Raw genomic sequence first — 21,621 nt, 5'->3', positions numbered from 1 at the left:
CTGCAAGTTTAACAGCTGGACACAAGACGTCTCCTACGTGATTATGAAGTCCATTTTCAGTGTTTGTGCACTGCAGGATCCAAGTTTCCACATCACACTTGTGTACCTTGAATACTTGAACAGGACTGGCTCCAAGCTAGTGTAGCACTCTTAGGATGTTTAAATGGTGTTTTTTTTACTCTAAAGGGACAAATATAGAAGTGTGTAATTTTATTGACATGTTGGCATTACTATGATCAGCATAGTATAAACATTTGTCTGATTTTACTTTTTAATAAGCTGTGCAACGTTACCCTAAATCTCAATCTTTGTTATCTATGCAGTGTTTTATATTGTATCATAATTTTTGTTGTCAGTTCTGTCCTATTTTATCTCAAATTGTTTGAATTATAATAGCAATAAACATTTAAATTTCAATTTAACAAAGGATAGTTTAAGCAGTACATAATTTGATGTGTACTTGTTCATGTTATAAGATAGCATTCTTCAATTAAAATAGTGCTGTAGTAAGATTATGTAGTTTTTGCCTTTTTGATTAATTTGTTCTGTTATTCTCCTAAATTTGTTTTGAGACACACAGGTCTGCTCAGCAACATGTTAAAAATATATACATGTTTTTAAAAAAAAATCTAAATCATCATTGGAAAATCTCAAAACTTTTTATTCACATTATAACGCTGTGTGCATCTTCTCTCACTGGTTTCCTCACTGTGATAATTAAAATACACTGATGTAAGACTTTTTAAAGTTTTCTTTATTCAAATAGTACTTGAGCAGTGCAAATAAAATCTGCACAACAAATTCAAGGTACAGTACATACATATAGTACAATATCAACAACAGACAAATACAAAGTGAACCTGAGTTGCAGAGTACTGAGTGAAATTTTGTAGGAAAATAATAAGACTGTTGCTCCTGCACCTCGTTACATAATAATTCTGTAGTTGGCAAATAGTAAAAAATATCTTGGCACTGATAAAAGTAAGTCCACTCACTCAACTCATCATGCTCAACAAATAAAAAACTGGTGCACACACACACAAGTCAACATAATGACCATTTATGGACCATGATTCCACAGGTATAAGTAATGCACACGAGAGAAAACATGCACACAATCATAAGTTGTTCTGTACTAACAGAAACTACTGATTTGCGCACATTTACTTCTTAGGATTTTCCAGCCACTGTTGTTATTTTTTTTCGGTGTGGTTATTTCAGTGAGATGAGCCAGACTTCATGTGGCTGATGGCAGAACAGTTAGCCCCTCCTGCATAGCAACAGGACGGTTTGAACGAACGGACTGGCAGTGCTGTGCTGTGCAGGCCGAGGCTGGGAAACCTTGTCACACTATGAGAGTGTCCCTGCTAGGTGCTGTGCTCTGTTAAAGAAATACACCAAGAGCCATGCATTAGAGACTTTGCATTCATGCCCATGCCAGGTTAGTTCAGCGTGGTGCCTGAGTTGTCAAAGGTTGATTGTGATTCACAGAAATCATGCAGCTCAAGCTGTGTTAGTAGGAATGACTGTTATACTGATTTCTTAGAGAAAATGAGACATTTTTGGGAACATTTGATAAACCAGAAAGTAAGCTGTTGCAACACTGTTATGGTTACAAGTATGGTCAGGTAATACATATCTGAATTAAACACACATACAGGTAATATACTCTTATTTATTCTAAATGTATGCAAAAATGTTACAGCTACTTAGATAAAATCATCTATACCGGAAATTATAGGGATTCAGTGTGAGACCATAATTCTTGGTGTGTAGTATTCAATAGACATGTTTTTATGTACAAATACTGCAAAACCTTGGCAAATATGAAAGTAGGCTGCTGTTATTCTTTTTTTTTGGACTGCCAACAAATCCCATAATAAACTAATAATAATACTTAGTGTAAAGCAGTTTCTTTTTTTGGCAGAGTTTTGCCTTCATAAAATAGAAATAAGTAAGAAGAAAAAATAAGGGGAGAGATAAAGGAAGGATGTGCCAACTGGACTCAAACCACAGACGTTGCAAACCACCAGGACACTCCAGAATTGTATTTTAAGACTCCTTAAACAACAAATGAAGGTTGTTCAAATGTTACTCAAACAAGAGTAAATAGTGCATTTCTCAGCGAATAGTTTCAGTTTAGGATTACTACACATTTTTTAAGATAGTGAATGTTTACAGCAGCATGGCATTGTGTTTGGGATTGACTCAAAAGTGTGCATGTTCATAGTGAAGGAATATGTCACTGAATGCAACAGTGTGGTTCACTGATGTGTTTTTAGTAGTTCTGGGAAAGCGATGTAGATCTTTGCCACAGAGGAATAAGATTATCAGGCTTTAGATACACCAAGCAGGGAGCTCTGGTTCTGACAAGTGAAACCAATGTGCAAGTGACTTAAACCTGCCTTCTTTCTTATGGACAGCAGGGGGCAACGCCAAAAAGAAGTCCCAATGTATGAAAGTCTATTAGAAAATGACCCTACTTCTCACTTGATTTATTGCCTCAGTAGGCGGTTTCCTTATGAGTTTATGGTCTCAATCTGTAGTTTCTAGTCTTCTTCAATACAACATGATGCCCATTTTGTAAATGATGGTCCCAATTAGAGTAAAAATAGATGATTAAGCAGGGTATGCTTTTGGGCGTGGCTACTTTGTGATTAGCAAGTTGTTACCACAACAACGTTGGTTAGGTAACAGAACCATGTTTTTACCACATGAAACTTCAGTTAGTTAATTCTAACATTTTGGTCTCCTAAAAATGTCTTGTTCAGAGTTTGGCTGTACAAAGAGACCCTCTAAGTATGTTCAGTTTTTCTAGTAAGTACATTTTGTTTTAATAGTGTTAAGTCTCTTTTTCACTGGCTGAAATTAGCATTAGCCTTATCAGAGATAAGACAGATACCATAACCCTACTTTTAGGGTAAGCTCCACCCTCTCGTATCGTCACTTCTGGCTCAAAAATCCAAGATGGCGACAGTCAAAATGCCAGACTCAAGGCTTCAAATTGATCCACAAACCAATTTTTGATACTTAGACAAAACCTCTTCGTAGGTTATGGTCAGTTGGTTTGATGTTTCAATGGGATTTGTTGACAGTAAGAAAAAAATATAGAATATATACCTGCTGAAGAGAAAGAAGGTCCTTTTCCCTGTTACAAGTAACTCACCAGGTTTCGGCTCCTATCTCTCTCCTCTCTGCCCCCCTGTAGCGTTTGGCACTTCCCCTGGTGAGGGCGGGTGTAAGAGAAAGGCCTTGTGGCTGGTTCAGTGGTTCTGTATCTCTCTGTTCTAGGAGGTTCCACAGTGCGGTACCGGTCTGTATTCGGGTCAGCCCTGCGGTACCGCTCCGCTTCCAGCTCAGAGTACGGAGGCAAAGGGTCCTCTTCTTCTGGTCGGTTGCTAGGTGACCGACTTTGGTAACTATCACTGCCCTTGCCTCTAGAGCTGCCTTTGGAGGGAGTGTCACTGTCCTCGTCCACCCTCCAAGCACCTCTGTTTCCTCCCCGCCCCCTCGTCTTACTCTGCAGTACACTGTTGAGGAAGGCATCATCATAGCCTCTGCTTGGGGATGAGCGAGAGGGACGATCACTGTCCCACGTGTCCCTTCTCTTTTGTGGTAAGGGTGAGGGGCTTCGGCGGCCCCAACCATCATCTTCATCTCTATAGAAACGCCTGGGTGGGCTATAATCCCGGTCGTAAGCTCGGTCTGGAAGCTCAGCCCGACGGCTGCGGTTGTCATAAGACTGAGCAAACTCCTCCAGCTCATCCAAAGAGCCAGTTCGCCCTCTCCTGCCCAGTGTCTTTCTCTGCAGGTGCTCTGAGCGAGGGTTCCACCTAGAGCAGGAAGACCACACACACATGCTTCAATATCTGCCTGTAAAGTATTTGATGGAAATAATGTGAAATTCAGACAACACTCTGCAACTAGAGCTGAAACAATTGGTTGATTGGCAAGTTTTCTCTTCTGGCACCGCACGCATGCAATTTTTTACTGAAAACAGTGGCAGATTTACCATCAATATTTTCACTAATTTCTGAAACAGTGGCTCCTTGATTTCACACTGAGATACACAAAAGCATTTCTAGCCAGCAACCATATGATTCAGAAAAATGTAATAGTGTTATTTCTTTCTAACATAACCCTGTTTGGTTGCTTAGTTTACATACCTTTGTTAATACGTTCAAACTGAATTTTCTCACTTTTATGTTACAAGAGAAAATGTCTTTAGGATAAGAACGAACCAATGTGTTTGTCCCAAAAACAATCCTGTGAAAAGGATCAGAAAATTAATTGATGTAGCTATCCAAGTTACCTCCTGTCTAGTTCATCATCTGAGTGGTTGCCTCTGTCTTGTCTGTGCCTGCGACTCCGGGGAGGTGGAGCAACTCTGAGTGTGGACTGGTCATCCAGGTCTGGGATGGACGGCAGGGCCTTCATCTGGACGGTCTGATAGGTGTGTCTGAAATCTGTATTCCCTCCATCATGAAGAGAGCTCAGCTCTGATAGGCTACTGGCTGTTGGGACAGATACATCACTATCACTGTAGAGACTAGTGTAGAGGCATTTCTAAATATCTCATAAACTACACAATTATAACTGTGAAATGATGCAATTTAACATTTCATAGAAAGATAAGTCACTTAATCTCTGGTTTGTGGTTGTGTGGACTGTAAACAGGATAAATAGGAAGAAGTCTTCATCAACACCCAGATGATGACTTTGCCGAAACTGTGATTTTTTTCCTATTTGTCCTGTCTGAATTCCCCTATTAGTACCTTACAAAGACTTTCATGTGCATTTGCCTACTCTGTTGACAAGTACTGTATAATCATGAGTACTTATAGCTGATTGCCAATTGTAACCTAAGCAAAAAAGATTTGTGACTGATGTCAAACGGAAATGCTTTATGTGCTACCTCCCTCAACTGTCACAACTCAATTTAAAGAAAAAAAACTGGTGTGATACTGTATATTTTTCTTACTGCCAACAAAGACCAAAACCAACAAATTGTTGATGCTACTAACAACAACACTACTACACTAATAAAAACCCACCTTACCAAACAACACATGTTATGTTCCTATATTACAATGAACATGGGCACTGTAGTTTAACTCAATACACTATACAACATCCTCCTGCCATAAATATTCACAACAGCACAAAATGTGTATGAATGAAAATAGTCCCCAACAAATAAATGACAGTAGTGTTTGATTAAAACTACTGTCCCTTCCTGTTTAAGGAAATTACTCAGTCAACAATAACAATAAACTATACATTTATGAAACATTTTTTAAGACATCTTCAGTTTTTAATACATCTTCAATAGGAACCAACGGACTCAAGGCTGAAAGCCAACGATTTAGAATTAGCAATTAGAAGTTCATGGAATTTCTTGACAATAAAAAGTATTACTAGCGTCATGCTTTAAATGTGTACAAGAAAAAGTAATTTTGTACATCAGAGCACCTCAAACATAATTCAACAGCTTTAAATTAGTTTGTAAACTAAGGCATGAAAACTGGGGGTAACTGCAACACCACTGACCTCTCACTGATGAAATGAAACTTAACACGAGTTAAACTGACAAGAAACAAACCTAAAAAAACGTATTTGCTTTTGCAAGTGGTCATGACATCAGAACTACAATACACAAATGTCCAAATACAGAATATAACAGACTTTAAAAATTAACCTTCCTTTTGAAACAGAATTTTTTTCACATCAGTGAAGACAGTTAGATGTTATGAAATTAATGTAAGTATTAGATGGAAACTACCGCTACTTAATGTACACAAACCATGCAAATGAAACAGGAACACTTAGACCAGACACAAACACATACGCACTATCGCACTGTCACACACAGATGACAGAAACTGCCCTAATCTGCGCAGGCTTACGTTTGAGTGCAGCCATCTTGGCAGAGGGAAACTGACCCAGCTCCTTCTCTATGTAGTACAGAACTTTCATTGAGTCCTGGTCTTGACTGCCTTTCAGTCGATAACCACTGCGCACTGTGGATATGGACACACACACATGCGCTCACAGACATCATCATGCAAAGATTGGACAAACATACATACATTCATACAGATCAAACAAACTCAAACATATTAGCATGAGATGAATAGAACAAACAAATGTAGTAAGCATGCGTATGTAACAGACATTAATGTTATATCTGAAGGTGAGAGACGTCAGATGAAATGAGTTAGTTGAGTCGAATGGTTTTTGAAAGGAAGTAACGCTGTTATAGAGCTTCTTTCTGATGCCTCTACACAAACTGTGTTGTTTACACTCACCTCCAGCCAGGTTATTCCCCATTGAAGGGATAGAGGCGATCTTTGGTTCCACATGCGTTGAAGGCACAAGAGGAACCACAGCAGGGACCCCAGGAATGTAGTAGGGATACACAGGCATCTGAGCAGGCTGGGCACTCTTTGCCATCTTTCCTGCCTCATATACTGGACAAGGGAACAAACAAAACTCTAAACCTTCCATGCAGAGTAACTGCTGTCAAGTTGATACCAAGAAGGTATGTTAAAAGAAATCATGTAGTTGTTTGTGATACTCACGGTGTCGTGGACAGCAGCAGGTGTCAGGGCAGCAGCAGCAGCGGACGTAGCAGCAGCAGGAGTGAGGGCAACACTGGCACCAGCAGATGCCCATCAGCAACAGGAACAAGATACTGCCCAGGACTACAGAGCCCACAAACGCCCACTCTGCAACACAGACAGTTTAAGAATTACAGTAAAAAAATAAGGTGCTCTGCCCCCCTCACAAGACGAATAAAATCAGTTTATTGGAACAATGTCAGCAAATTGGCCATTAAAAATAAGATAAAAGCAGAAACACAAATGACAAGTCATAAAAAAGATTACACTGTCCAGTTCTAGTCTTGATGTAATAGCTTGAACTATCATTCATATCAGTTAGAAAAGTTAATTGTAGAGATCTGGTAATATTGGGGGGGAAAATCTGGAAAAATAAAGTTCTATGTAGTCAGATGATCAGACAGGTTTTACACTCATGTTAGCCAAATTTGATTTGGAAAAGTAAATAAAGGTGACTGTTACCCAAATTGACAACTGTAAACATCCACTTCAACTTTGACCTAATGTACTTGCCGTAGTTGTGTACACATGTTTTCTGTGTGATAAGATATTTCCAGACATTTCCGTAGTGCTGGCTTTCAGTTTTACCTCCAAATAAAGTCGTTTAGCTAATCTGGCAAAACTACTGACTCGAGGTGTAATAAATGGCAAAGCTCCTCTTAAATCATGTTGATGTTTCTTTCTCCTTTCGGTGGTGCACCCAAAGAACACAAAGCAGTATAATAGGGAACTTCAGGCAAACCCGAGGGAACTTCAAGCGAATTTTATCCAACATCACATCTCTAAAGCATCTACACCCTGACGACACACTTCCTCAGGGTGTGCCAAAAAGCAAAACCCACTTAAGCCCCCTCACTAAGTCAACACATATCCCCTATGGAATTTAAATCATAAGCAGAGGTGAAGGATAAGAACTGAGAGTCTGTGATCTTTTGCTTTGACCTTGCATTAACCAACTGACTGTGTGTTTTGTTCATGTTAGATATGATGCTCCTCTGACTGGTCTGGCAGCTGGTTTTGTTATTGTTTTCTCTTATTCTTATGTTAGGTTCAGTGTACATTTGTTAGTCAAAGAGAGTTTTGATTGGTCAGTGAGAATAAAACATTAGAAGGCATGAGAGAAGCTAAAAGATGGCGGCCAGTGAGTTTAAAGTGCAGGTGAAGTGCCGTACCTGGCATAAAATCCACATCAAACTCAGGTAGGATATCGTCCGGCTGACCTGTCCTGCCTGCAGAGACACGGAGAGCACAGGTGAAGGCCGGCAGAGGAAGTAGGAAGCAAGAAGAAAAAAGGTCAGGCAAATTAGAAAATTTGGTAGCAAAGTGGCTGATTGATGTTCATGCACTGATTAAGGAATGAAAGAAACAAACCTTTTACACCATCAACATTGGCAAAAGTACATTAAAGGAGCATTAATGTTTTAGTTTAGTATTAAATATTCCTGCTTGCATAAATTTAACAATTATGTGTCATACAATTTTAAGATGAATGAGCACATTTTGTTTAGCTAAGTGAGCAGCTTGGCTGAAGCTTGTTGGTTCATCGTTGGTCCACCACTTTGGCCTGGAGTGAAAAATCTCAACAATATTTAATGGACTGCTATAGAAGTGAACACATATATATATATATATATATATTATATCGAGGGTCAACACAGAAGGTCTTAGTGATCCTTTGGTTTTAACCACCATGAGGTTGACATTTTGGTTTTTTTGTAAGAAATATTTTAACAACTATCAGATGGATTATCTTGAAATGTATTCAATGTTAGCATGCTAACAGGGTAACAACAAGATGATGAACATAAACATCAGCATGTTAGCTTAGCATACTTTGCCATTTGATTTAAAGCTTTGCTGTACCAATGCAGACTCATGTTGCCAGCATAGCTGTAGACTCTTGTCTGGTTATCACATGATTCACTGATATGTTTTGGTGTCTGGACGTCATGCTACTAAAATATGATGGCATAGAGTTTCCTAGAAGTGCTTTCAGAAATACTAACCTGTGAGCATAAACATAAGTCATGTACACCAGGGTTCAAAGTTCAAAAGCCAAAGTCACGTAACTTTGAATCTATTTTTACCAGGAGGCTAGCCGTGCTATGTTTCTGTGATGCACACCACACATGTGCCTCTTTAATGATGTTTAACCTGCGCACAAATCAATTGATGCAGATGCCAATCCACACATGCTACATGCATACAGAGATACAAACATTTAGAGATGTGGCAAGAGAGGCAGTGTGAGAATACAAAGAGGGGGTTTTGGAAACTGGGGCACCTAACAATTAAGGACAACAATTTACCATGGGAGCTCATCAAAAAAGGAAAATAGCTCCCACAAGTCGTATCGTTGTGAAACAATGCCCCTTTGTGCTTCATATACAGGATAAACAGGTCAAAATATAGAAAGCTCAAATTTAAGATGGTTGGCAAACTGTAAAATACAGAAAATATAAATATGACCTCAATTAAGATGGCAACAGGTGAACTGCAGCAAGTTTTTACTGTATTAATTGTGAGATGGTAAAAGACTATAATTATGGTAACGACTTGTCTGTCGCTGTCTGATCTGTCTGACTACAGGGGTAGACTACTGGCTCCAGTGCTGAGCAGACTGTTACTATGGAGGGGGAAAAACAGTGTACCATTCCCACTGATCAAAAAAGTAATCTGGTTCCACTGGCCTGGCACAGACATCTACATACCATGAACTCTGTAACGCAGAGTAACCTGAGAAAGCTCAGGAGCTATGCAGCTCTGAGAGGGAGGGAGGCAGTGAACGATGCAGGGAGAACATGGCAGGGCAAAAACTAAGGAAAGTAGAAGTGCAGGAGAAGATTTTGCAAGACCAAAGGGAGAGCTATGGGAGTAAACGTTGGAAGAAAAATGTATCCAAATGAAAAATAAAACCAGAAATTAGGGAGATGGTGAGAGAAGCACCACAACTTGTTGCTTAAATTAATATGCACTTTCTTGCTGCCCGACTAACTCTTGGTAAGAAAGCGAGTTATAGTATTTCCTAAAATGTATTCCTTTACATTTTTAAGTTAGTGTGTATCAAAACTGCTTCAGGGCCAGATACACACTGTCTAGCTCTGGTCAAAGTTAAACCTAGTCCCAAAAACTGAGTCCTGTCATTCACACAAGCCGCTCTTCTCTTCTGTAAGCCGATTATAATCAGATTAGTGCTCAGTGCAGGAGGGATGTATGTATGACCAGACTTTAATATATTATGAACATCAGGTCAATTAAATTTACAGCAGAAAAAAAGCATTTTTGGTAAAGATCGCTTTTATGCTCAAGTCAGAGTTAAGCCTGGCTCCTGGCCTTTCCTGTGTCTCTTCATGCCTACAGCAACCCTTAACATGCTCCTCTGAAATAGCACATTGCCATGGTAACAGCTTAAGGAGTGGCTTACGTTTTTGGCAACAATAGTCTCCACAATTTCTCCCAATGGATGGACAATTACTTCAAGATCTACATACAGTGAATCTCTGGCCTCTAACACTTTAATGTTAGCTGTTCAGCACAGGTTTCAGCAGCCGTGTGTAATCATGAATCAGCGACTAACACTCCTGAGGGAATAAATGTAACACACACACAAACATACTTATAAACATACAATATGATCCCATACAGGCTTTTGAGCAACACACCCCTGACATAGTGTCTAACTGACTTAAGATGCCTCAGACGGCCACATCAGCTCTCTAAAGTGTGCGGTTGGCTAAACAATATAGTCTGTCATAGAAGATCAGGACCATGTAAAGAGGAAAAACACCATTTGGTCGTCTCCATGGAAGCAGCTGTATGGACACTTTGGAACGCAAAGACAACAAAAAGGGTATTTCTGGAAACCTTTGCAAACATATAGATAAAGAGTGCACTGAGCTTTAAAATACACACAAACATCAATAAAATTGTAGCCAGCTCATCCTGATCAAGCTCAAAGTCAGTTTGTTTGAGTCTTTATGTCACTACTTTGACTGAGATGAAATGTAGCCATACCGAGCACCAGTAACTCCAGCTGGCCCTCATTCCTCCCCTCCAGATCGTCAGCGACAACGACTTTACAGAAGTACACTCCACTGTCGCCCCACTGCAGCTGCCCGATCCGCAGGTCCGCTTCTGCACAGAGACAAGAAACCAGGTTACAAGTACTGCAGCAGGTGACAGAGCTAATGATCAGGTTCATAAAGCAGCAGGCAGTTTATGAGAGTATCACTTTGAGAATCTGAACTATGGTCATTACAAAATAAAATACTATGTTACTATGTAATGTTTTAAGATGTATATAAAATACATATATAATAATAATGTGTGTGTCTAATATGTTTTTTATACAACAAAATGTTAAAATATCTTGTTGAAATCATTCTCACATTAAACAACCCAGAATGTATTGTTTGAATATGCAAATATTTTTCATTTCAATTGTTAAACAGGTGTCGACTTCAAACTAGTGACGTCACCAATCCAGATTTTTTATAAAGTCTGAGAAACGTTCGTTCTTCAGCAGGTGAATGTAGTTTTAGTGTAAAACACATTGTTCTGCATAGTGAAACTCAAATTTCTGAAACTGAAGTTAAAATAAACAAAACACATTTTTGACATTGTTAATGTCTATTAATGCATGCATGCATCCATAATTTAACACTAATATATGGGTCAATGACATATAAGGATTTAGAACAACTCAATTGTAGAATAATAAAAACAAGCATATCTAATGCAGTAGTTCAAACATTCAGAATGTTGTGTACCTGAAGCTCCATATTATACATTTGAAATTAAGTGATTTTAGTGGGTTTTTCAAGATTAATTGGCACTGGCCTTTAAAAAGAGTCATGTGGTGCGACCACGATTCATCTTGAAATAAATTAATTTAGTTAACATGCTTCACATCTTTTTTTACAAGTTTTCAGTAATATAAAGTGTTTGGAAACAAAGTATTTGCATTTTTTTTAAAATCTTTGTAAATGATGATATTTTATTTATATAAGATATTTCAAGATGAATCATGGTCGCACCAAATGACTTTTTTTTCAGGCCAGTGCCAATTAATCTTGAAAAACCCACTAAAATCACTTTCAAATTGTAATATGAATTGTCAGGTACACAACATTCTGAATGTTTGAACTACTGCATTAGATATGCTTGTTTTTATTATTTAAAATTGAGTTGTTGAAAATCCTTATACGTCATTGACCCATATATCATGTTTTTGTATTGTCATTTGCATGTAGTAGCTTCAGTAAAACAGACACAATAAATACACAATGTTTACATGTGAATAACAAGAAAATACTAATCCTAATTAACATAGAGATTACCAACATGTATTGGATCATTCTTGTTACTGTATTTAATGACGGCAGGATCCCTTTGTTGACACTTTTGGATAGAAGACGGCTGTTTTTTCTTGATAAGGCTCGAGGTTTAAAAGGAGAACAGATAAATAGGAACGAGAGAAAGGGGGTTGTGATTATGTGCCTACACTATTGTGAGACAAAGACAAAAGAGGTTTATTTAGAGAACAGGAAATACAAAGCACAGTCAGCTCTGATTCCTGTTTGGGGATGACTCTAAGAGTACAGTGGTCAAACAGCTGCGGCAACTCTTTTCCCTAAATTCATCACTTTTTCAAAGAGGATAAAAATGATCACATTACTGTTTATGATAGCAATGTCTCTGCCTTTGTAGTGCTCAGCCAGCGTCATGGAGGCTCCCTGCGCCGAGGCAACAACGTGAACTGTGCGGCTGCTGTCGGAGCACTCCAGGTGGGACGTGGAGCCCAGGTCAGAGGCTTGGACGCCCAGATTCTCAATGAAGGACTCTTTGGTGCGGTCTCGACAGTAGGACTTGTACCACCACTGCACCACCGGGGTTTGGGTGGAGGCCGTATGGTACTGACACGGGAGGACCACGGACTGGAAGAGCATTGCAAAACGCTGCTTCTCCCGCATTATGACGTCCACACTATCACACACACAGACTGACAAACACACAAGGAAATAGAGAATAAGGGCTGTGGTTAACTTTTTTTTGTAAATAAAATGAGCCTCATGTGTTACTCCATGACACCTGATTTGGCTATTCAAAGTCATGAGAGTGTTACTGTGAGATAAAAGCTTGTGCAGCCAACTTCAAACAGCAACAGGTATTAACACTGAGAAACTTCAGGTTCACCTACTTCAACCTACAGTAATGAAAACAGGGCACACACAGGAAGTTTTTTTTTTACACCCCATAGACAAGGACAACCATCAGATAGCAAACTATACTATATGTAGGGCTGACCATACTAAACTGGCATCTGAGTGTAGACAAAAACAGTTTAAAGACAGGAAATGGCTGATGACAAAAAACAGCTGCTTCTCTTCTTTGTGTATGTGGATGATTCATGAGTGTGGAGGACTACACCTGGGAGATATTTTGTGTAATATCAAGAGGGAGTGAAGACGGGAACAGAGATTAGGTGTGTATGTGTGTGTGTGTGTGTATAGCTCCTCTCTTGCGTGGTACCAGGGTCAGGGGGGTTAAATTCCAGTGTGTGTGGGGGGCTGGGGAGGCCTGTGAGGAGGCAGAGGTTTGTCATCACAGAAGGGAGGGGATGGAGCAAACAGACGCTCGTGGGTGCTTTCTGCTGTACAGCTCGTCGTATTAGGTTAGGGTGGGGCAGGAACTCGCTCCAAACATTTCCCAGAAGACAGGAAATCAAAACAAAAGCAAACCCACTAGGCTGCCTCTCCTTCAGACCAACAAGAGGAGCATACACCCTGCATTTATCTAAAATTGATGCGTTTCCTTCTGATATGATCCTCCATGCTGCATCGCTCTGAGGTTCAAACTAGTGCTTTAATGACTAATAAACTAAAACCTAAACGAGGTTTGTCTTCTCCGGTCATATGAGTATCATCAGGTGTTCAGCTGTTGAGAAAGTACACATTGCACAGCACACTTCAGTGAGCGATGGTGGTGATTAAGCCAAATTATTTTTTCAGGACAGGAGCACAAAAAGAGGGGAGACCGAGCTCCTAAATTCCTCCCAGTAAAGAACTCTGGTCTTCCCTTTGTTTCTTTTTTTCATGGACCAGTCTATTGTTAGGGCTGTGCTGCAAATCTCCCCCCCCCCCCTCTGTCCCACTTGAGGAGCTGAGGGGGGGTTGGAGGGGTGGGAAGATCACACACTCCCAACCAATGGGAGTATCAGGCCTGGTCCAGCTGGGTGTGAACTGACCAATTAACTGCTAGAGATTTAAACCAAACCGTTACTCCATGAATACAATCGGTTCGAGGTGAGAGGAGATGAAGAAATACAGAAACCTCTGGTTACATCATTTCAAAGTGATGGTTAATTATTGTTTACATGCAGTTTATATCAGGTGTGACTCACTGTAGGCTAATGAACAGGTTAAAGAGACAGCAGACTGTCTTTCCCACTACCTGCATGCAGACTAAAGGCCTCACTTCAGCATTACATTACCTTTTAACCAATGTCTCGCTCTCTCTCTCTGTGTGTGTGTGTGTGTGTGTGTGCGTTCGTGTGTGCGTTCGTGTGTGTGTGTGCTTGTCTGGTAGCAAATGTATTCCAGGTCAGTGCTTTGCTGCATGTTTCCTGAACACGGACCGACTTTTCCTCTCCAAAGCTGTCACATTTCCTGCCTTTACTGTGTCGTGCATTCCTTCACATTGACTCATTAGTCCGACAAAAAACCCACACCGATAAGACTCAATATAGTCTCCTTGTTTGATAAAGGATATCACCACAATTTCACAAGAACATTTGTAACATTTCTGTTATAAGAGTACATTGCTAACAGGTGTACCACCACACTCAGAATTCAAGCCTTAAAGAAACACTGATGCAATGTTGGAGATACCAACTTGCAGATTTGCAGTAATTTGTGTATTTTACTGCACCTGGGTATATGTTTATTATCAATAAACCTGACACTTGTTTTCATTACTGATTAATTGTTTTGTCTATAAAATGTCAGACAATAGTGAAAATGCCTGGTATTATTTCCCCACTGCCTAAATTATCAGCTTGTTTTATTTGATTATCAGTCAAAAAGTCAAATTTAATCAGTTATAAATGTCAAAGAAACATCAAACCATCAGACTTGAGTCTTGGATCAGGGAATGTTAAGCATTTTTTGCTTGAAAATTACTAAAATAAGAAATTGCTCATTAAAAAAGTTGCAGACAAATTGATTAATATTTGCAGCTGTAGAAAGTGCAGCACTACCATTAAACGTAGTAACCCAAAATACACCCTACAATTAGGCCTTCATAGAGTAAACTATGGTGGGGTCTATAGTGTATATGAGTAACATATCTGAGGAGATAAACACAAAATAATACAATACTACATAAAACATAGACTACAATAAATACCGGAAGGATTATTGTTGCCCCACAAACCCTCTAATGTGTTAGTAATTCATTAAAAATGGGGCATACCATTACGATAATGGGTCCTCCATCTAACATAATTCAGCCAAATTAATATAAAACAGCACCTGATTAAGTTTTCTGTAACCTACACAAATACGCCCGAAGTCACATAGCTTCCTAGGATAAGTAGTTCAGTTTGCATTGGATCAACCTGTTGCGCTGATGCAGAAAATGCATTTTAGCTGTAGAGAAAGAGTCAGACTTACCCAGCGCCCCCACTAAAACACCCCACCGGTAAAAGTTCATGATATTGTCCATTTGACAGGAATAAGCAGGTTATCTCCGCATGTTTGTCATCCTCGTTGTCCGCCGACTGACGCTGCTGCCAACAGGACCCAGACTGCGACTAACGGGACCGTACCACTTCATGCAGAGGTGAGTCCAGCACACACACACACACACACACACACACACACACACACACACACACGCTCGGGATACTAAACGCGGTGTGTAGCAGGGCTGGTGCAGGTGTCACTTTAGTGTGAGAGCAGCAGAATATTTCTTCTAAATATATGGTGTGTGTGTGTGTGTGTGTGTGTGTGTGTGAGTGTGTGTGTGTGTGTGTGTGTGTGTCTATCATAGGCTACTTTGAGGGACACATTTCAGACTAAAGACCAGTCAATTGTGCAGTTTGTCCAAGTGGGGATTTGAGATTGGGAAAAACGCAGATTGTTGGGTCAACAGTGCTTAAGGTTAGTGTTAGACTATGGTTAGGATTAGATGAAGCCATGAAATTAGTGCATGTCCTCAAAAGTGACCTAGGTCAACTGAGTGTGTGTGTGTCTGTTGATTCTGTCATAGGCTACATTTGGGGACAAATTTCATGAGTAGGACCAGTTAATTGGGGAGCGCTTGTCCAATTGGGGACAAAAGCTGTGTTACTAATTGGGAAAAGGCTCATTTTGGTCAGTGGTTAAGGTTAGGGTTAGGGTAAGGCTCAAAGAAAGAGATTTATGTAAGTCTAAAGTCCCCACAAGTGAGTTAGGTTAATATTGTTCGTGGGTCTGTGTGGGTGTGCAGGAGAAGGGGGGGCAGCTAGTGGATAAAATCAGGTCAGACCTGGCAGTGAGTTTTGAGGAATGTTACTTCACACAAATGGCAACATTTGACCCATTTTCTTTATTTCTTTATTTCTAAATGTTTGCTACATACAAAAAGTCTTACATTCAAATCATTTATCAAACAAACATATTTTGAAAAACGCAAAATGTGATACAAATGATCATTTTAAGTAAAACTGAATTTCTTTTTAACTGACACCAAAATAAGAAACAACAAATTAAAATGTTAAGCTGTAAGCTGTAGAAAAAGATTTACCACCAAAATGTTTTTAAAAGATTTTAAAAAATTGTAAATGTAGCTCAGGTAGTTGGAGAAAAGAAGAATTAGCCTTTTTAAGTCTGCATCACAACAAAAAGACTGAAGTAGACAGGTAGCATGAATATACCGCAGGTTATTATGGCTTACTGACTTTATAATCATCTTACATTTATTTATGTTGAAGCACAACTGTTAATCACTTAAAAGTCTGTCACTGATGCAAATAATTAAAACATTTAAGCCTCATAAGCTGACATTAGACCACAGTAGAGTTTATTTGGTTGAATCATTAAATCTTTATGAAGTACACACACTATATACAGAAGGCCATGTGACATTTCAACTTCCTTCAAGGATCAGCAGGTAATAAGCAACCGCTGGTGTTAAATCAAGTTATTCAACCAGGTTAGATTGATACTCAGCTGTGGACAGACTCTGTGTGACGTGTCCCTTGCAGCAAAGTTGTATGTTTTTATGTTTTTCATGAATCTATTGGCATACAGTACATTTTAAATACAGGCCATTTAACTAGCCTACTAGACTACAAATAATTGTAACACTCTGAGATGTTCCAGTATTGTAAAAAAAATAATAATTTAAAGGACACGCCCCAGGATCCCTCACCACCTCAATTATTTGTAACCTACTCATATATCAGGGCACCAAAACATTGCACCAACAATACTTTTTTTTCCTACAATAATTTTTCTTTTCAGATCAGGCCCTGTTTAATTAAATATTGGTGTATGGTGGTAGGTGTGGTAGGGTTAGAAGTTGTTTTGGTTTGGCTGAAGCATATATTATGACCTATTCACTTCAACTGAATCACTGTTATTAGTAGATTCACAGGTAACTATCCCACAAATAGTCCCCAAGCGAAGTGACGAGGCATTAAGCCATGAAACCTGTTCAGTGCATCCAGGCAAATCAGATTTTTAGCGCAAGATTCAGTAGTTATTCAATGATTCACAAAGTTATTCATATCAGTTTCAGTACTGATTGTAATCGAGGTGATCACGGCTTCCACCATGACGATTAGGCTGATCGTCAAGGCGATCACGACTTCCACCGTAACGGACACGGTTATCGTCAAGGCGATCACGACTTCCACCGTAACGGTCACGGTTATCATCAAGGCGATCACGACTGCCACCGTAATGATCACGCTTATCGTCAAGGCGATCGCGACTGCCGCCGTATTGATCACGCTTATCGTCAAGTCGATCGCGACTGCCGCCGTAACGATCACGCTGATCGTCAAGCCTATCACGACTCCTGCTGTTATAGTTACGGTTATCGTCAAGGCGATCACGACTGCCACCATACTGATCCCTTTGATCCTCCAGGCGGTCACGACTTCCTCCATAACGATCACGCTGATCATCAAGATGATCACGACTGCCACCATAACGATCACGTTTATCGTCAAGGCGATCACGGCTGCCATGATAACTATCACGCTGGTCTTCCTGGTAACGCGTATCAATATCACTGCCCTTAACATCAGGTCTTTCTTTACCACTGTAATAACTGTGTTGGTCATCCTCAGACTTATGCCCAGCTGGTCCTGCGCTGTAACTGTTCTGAGAAACAGCTTTGTCTTGGTAAACCTGTGGCTTTGCTTCACTTGTGTCATCCCGGTACTGCTCTCCAACTTCAGGAGCGTCTTTGTCATGAAACTCCATGTCTTCGGGGAACTAACAGATAACCAGGGACAAAACACACAAAATAAAGAGTAAATGTTGAGATTGGCACTTGTAAACACCACTCAGAATCTAACAATCAATACACTAATAATTGTTGTGTTTATAGTAGCAGAAACATACAAGACAAACAATATATACCCCAATACATACCCTTCAGCATTTTGTTCCTTTTGGCCCTTCTTCCGGCAGCAACAGAAGATGATAAGCACTAGACACAGTAAACCTGCGATGACTCCTCCAATTATACCTGCAGTAGACCCTATTTTCATACTGGCTGGATAAAAAAGAGGACAGACATGACGTTTACTCACTGCTCTTGCAAGGCTAAGGCTAGTGTTTACAGCTTCATCTGCCATTTTGGACTTGCAAGTTGTATCTTAAATATCTGATAAAAAATTATGCCTATATGCAACAACAACAAAAAATTATGAATGACAATTATTCATCTTTTTCTCGAAATTAACCAATGATCTTGAGATCTTGGTCATTGTTAAATAGCATGCAATCTCCACACTGGTATGGTACGGATATCTTCCATGTAACATTGTAACTTCCATGTACATTCAAACAGTAAACTATGATTGGACAACTGCTGGGGGAGGGATTAGCAAGCAGTTAATTGTCTATTAAGAGCAGACACAAACAACATTCATATTGTGTTTCTCACCACCTTAAGGTAAGTCCAATATTTACTCACTAGCTCTGTCTTAGTCATCACCAACTCCTGAGAAAAATATCTGTTTTTTAAACAGCAAAATCCATGTTCACCAGCTGCTTGCTAACTTTGTTTACCAATCAGTTGCGGTAGAGTACACTGAGTTTATGAGATATTGTGCACTGAAGACAGTTGCCTGCCGCTGCTGCTGGAAACAATATGGAAGAGGGTATACTACCAGGGCCACATGAATTAAAAGTGGCTCAAAAGCTCAGGGGAGCTGATGGGAAGTCAGTTAAGTGGCAATTCTATCTGTCACTAATAGGTTAACAGGTAAATCATTTATAAACATTCACCTGGCACCACAGCTAAGGTGAGGTTGCAGCTGGCAGAAGCAACTTCATTTGTTGATGTGCAAATGAAGAACCCAGATGTGTCTTGGGAAATATTGAATAATGATAGGAGTCCATTCACTGTAACATAATGAAGCAAAACATTTTGTCATTCTTTACATAAACACTGGCAAAAGGAGAACCTACTTCACCAAAGATGTGTGCTTCAAAGAAACATATATGTGGTTGAAACACATACCTTCAGTTGTCTTTGGCGGAAATTGTCTGGGCATGTTTTTGACACTGTAGCTATTCCATTTATAGCTGGGTTTTGGGGATCCTTCCTCAGACTTGCAGGTGAGGGTGATGTCTTGCCAATATTCTGCCTCCCCCTGAATTGTACAGAGGGGCCTAGAGGGAGGTTCTGCAAAAAAAAACAAAGAATATAACAATGAGAATCACTTTATGACAAGAAAAAACACAATGCAGTATTGGTGTTACGTCCTCATGGAGACAACAGACAGGTAATAAACATAAAATGTGTGAGTTGTTCATTCTCACCCAGAACCAAAAGGGAAGTGGTGGCAGAAGGTCTTCCCACATCGTCACCGGGGATCATGACACTGCATTGGAATAAATTGCTCTCTTGCATAGTCACCTTTGTCAATCGGAGTGTGCTTACGCGTTTAGCGACGTCAACCTCCAATATGACTCTGCCTTCATATTCAGGCACGATGTCAATTGGATTGCCTGTATAGAAGGTGGCCACGCGTTGCTAGAGAAATGTACATAAACAAAACAGTTTTCAAAAACACCTGCACTATATAATATAATAATGCAATATAATAATTATGATATTTATATATCATATAAAGATATAATATTCAACAATGTCATAATAGTATGTGAGTATGTATCATTTCTTATTGTAAAGTACTATGAGCCACAGTATACTGCCCTGTATGAAAGGTGCTATATAAATAGTGTTTTATTCTTCCTCTTCTTCTTCTTCTTCTTATTGTTAATGCACATACACAATTAGTTATTATAGTATTATTATTATCAATACCATGCCACAAGTCACCATGACATTACATATACACTGTAAATAAAATTGACTAGATGCTAGACTATTATGTATGCTAAATAAGAGTGAAGCATATTAATTTCAGTCTCTAGTTGTGTTGCCACAGTTAGTTGATTAATCTATTAGCTGGTCAACAGAAAATTAATTAGAAAACATTTTGATATTTAATTTTTTTACTTTTTTTTTTGCTGGATCAAAATATGAGGATTTTCTGCTTTTTGCTATTTTATAAACTAGTTGTAAACTGAATATCTTTGGGTTTGGGATTGTTTGTTAGACTAAACCAAACACTTATTTGAAGACATAACCTTCGACTTTTTAGCTGACATTTTATAGAAAAATTAGTTGATTGAAGCCCAAATCTCCAGTTTTGTCTCATTGTTGCTACTATACCTTCTCTTGGAAGAATTATTATCTGTACAAATGAGGACAATTTATCATATTACAAAATCATATAATACAAAATTGTGTTGTATAGAGTCCTACCTAAGTTACCAGAATGTGCTACATGAACAATGTTATAACCACAAATTAGGAAGATGTTTAAGTTTAATGTCTCACCAGTGGTTCATCAGTTTTACTTTCTGTTATACATGTATTTCCATGTTCAAGCCAAGTTTACTTTGAAGACGTTATTTGGTTTTTGTTTTGTTTTGTTTGTTTGATTTTTGTATGTTTGTTCACAGGCTGAGATTTCTACTTTAAGCAGGTCCCCAATATGTGCATTTAAGACAATTTTATGAACACAAATTATGCAGGAAGCCAGTTTAAATTCTCACCGTTGGTTTATCTGGATTGTCCTGGAAGTATGACCATTTGAGGACGAGCAACCTGAAATCTGATATGGCTGGAATGAAGGAGCAGGTCAAGGTAATATCTTCTCCTTTTGAGACTTTGTATTCTTGCTGTGGAATAGAAACCTCCAAACTCCTACAGCAAGGCAGCACTGAAATCAAATTAAATACATAATAAATGAAAGAATCTGTTTCCCAGTAATAATGATGTGTTTATGACAACTACTTCCGTAATGTGTTACTGGAGGACAGAGCATAGAAGATATGATTTAATTCGACCAACTTAGACTACAATATGTTTATGTTATACAATACTTAAATAGAGCTTTTCATTTTTTCTTTCTAGGCAAATGTAATAAATGGGTTTCACCCACAGGTTTCTTTTCAGTAGCCTTGTTTCCGGTTTAGAAGCAAAGTGTAGGATTAATCATTAACGCTGATGATAATACTACCAAGGTGTGGTAGCTTTATGTATTTAACAGAAAGAATACAAGCATAAAGCCTACCTGTGAGTATCAGAAACAGTTTTTGCCATCCCAGCCGTGTCTTTGTTGCCATTGCTAAAAGAAAATATGAATAAGAATGAAAAAAGAAATGAAAAAGAACGATTTGAAATAGATGCTCGCTGTCTCAGACCG

General features: G+C 39.1%; 2 protein-coding genes across 5 annotated transcripts; both read right to left on the bottom strand.

Moving 5' to 3' along the window:
• Nucleotides 1-733: 733 nt before the first annotated feature.
• Nucleotides 734-15,447, bottom strand: LOC133992688 (immunoglobulin-like domain-containing receptor 2). Of its 4 annotated transcripts, XM_062431379.1 has the most exons (10): nucleotides 15,293-15,447; nucleotides 12,298-12,621; nucleotides 10,635-10,754; nucleotides 7,793-7,849; nucleotides 6,582-6,728; nucleotides 6,309-6,470; nucleotides 5,907-6,020; nucleotides 4,313-4,514; nucleotides 3,167-3,833; nucleotides 734-1,381 (listed from the first exon to the last, which is right to left on the bottom strand). In XM_062431379.1, exons 1-10 carry the CDS (start codon nucleotides 15,342-15,344, stop codon nucleotides 1,346-1,348), a joined length of 1,881 nt encoding a protein of 626 aa, XP_062287363.1. In that variant the 5' UTR covers nucleotides 15,345-15,447; the 3' UTR covers nucleotides 734-1,345. The 4 variants fall into 4 exon arrangements, with proteins under 4 accessions (XP_062287363.1, XP_062287366.1, XP_062287364.1 ...); XM_062431382.1 differs by lacking the exon at nucleotides 5,907-6,020; XM_062431380.1 differs by lacking the exon at nucleotides 7,793-7,849.
• Nucleotides 15,448-17,167: 1,720 nt separating this feature from the next.
• LOC133993146 (cell surface A33 antigen-like) lies at nucleotides 17,168-21,621 on the bottom strand. The gene is made up of 7 exons (XM_062432012.1): nucleotides 21,490-21,621; nucleotides 20,969-21,135; nucleotides 19,664-19,877; nucleotides 19,362-19,526; nucleotides 19,127-19,243; nucleotides 18,262-18,389; nucleotides 17,168-18,106 (listed from the first exon to the last, which is right to left on the bottom strand). Exons 1-7 carry the CDS (start codon nucleotides 21,539-21,541, stop codon nucleotides 17,399-17,401), a joined length of 1,551 nt encoding a protein of 516 aa, XP_062287996.1. The 5' UTR covers nucleotides 21,542-21,621; the 3' UTR covers nucleotides 17,168-17,398.

This window comes from Scomber scombrus, chromosome 13 (genome assembly GCF_963691925.1).
Source record: "Scomber scombrus chromosome 13, fScoSco1.1, whole genome shotgun sequence".
NCBI classification, from domain to species: domain Eukaryota; kingdom Metazoa; phylum Chordata; class Actinopteri; order Scombriformes; family Scombridae; genus Scomber; species Scomber scombrus.
The sequence above is the reverse complement of the archived record's forward strand: the minus strand, read 5'-3'. Positions and strand labels throughout refer to the sequence as shown.

Bases quoted from the DNA above. Each gene is read 5' to 3' on its own strand.
- LOC133992688 (XM_062431379.1), bottom strand. From the start codon at position 15,344: ATGGACAATATCATGAACTTTTACCGGTGGGGTGTTTTAGTGGGGGCG. The intron at 12,622-15,292 runs GTAAGTCTGACT...TGTGTTTGTCAG, and splicing joins TGTTTTAGTGGGGGCGCTGG to TCTGTGTGTGTGATAGTGTG. The intron at 7,850-10,634 runs GTATGGCTACAT...GTGTCTCTGCAG, and splicing joins GCTGGAGTTACTGGTGCTCG to GCAGGACAGGTCAGCCGGAC.
- LOC133993146 (XM_062432012.1), bottom strand. From the start codon at position 21,541: ATGGCAACAAAGACACGGCTGGGATGGCAAAAACTGTTTCTGATACTC. The intron at 19,244-19,361 runs GTATGTGTTTCA...ATTATGTTACAG, and splicing joins TCCGCCAAAGACAACTGAAG to TGAATGGACTCCTATCATTA. The intron at 18,390-19,126 runs GTGAATGTTTAT...TTTTTTATCCAG, and splicing joins CACCTTAGCTGTGGTGCCAG to CCAGTATGAAAATAGGGTCT.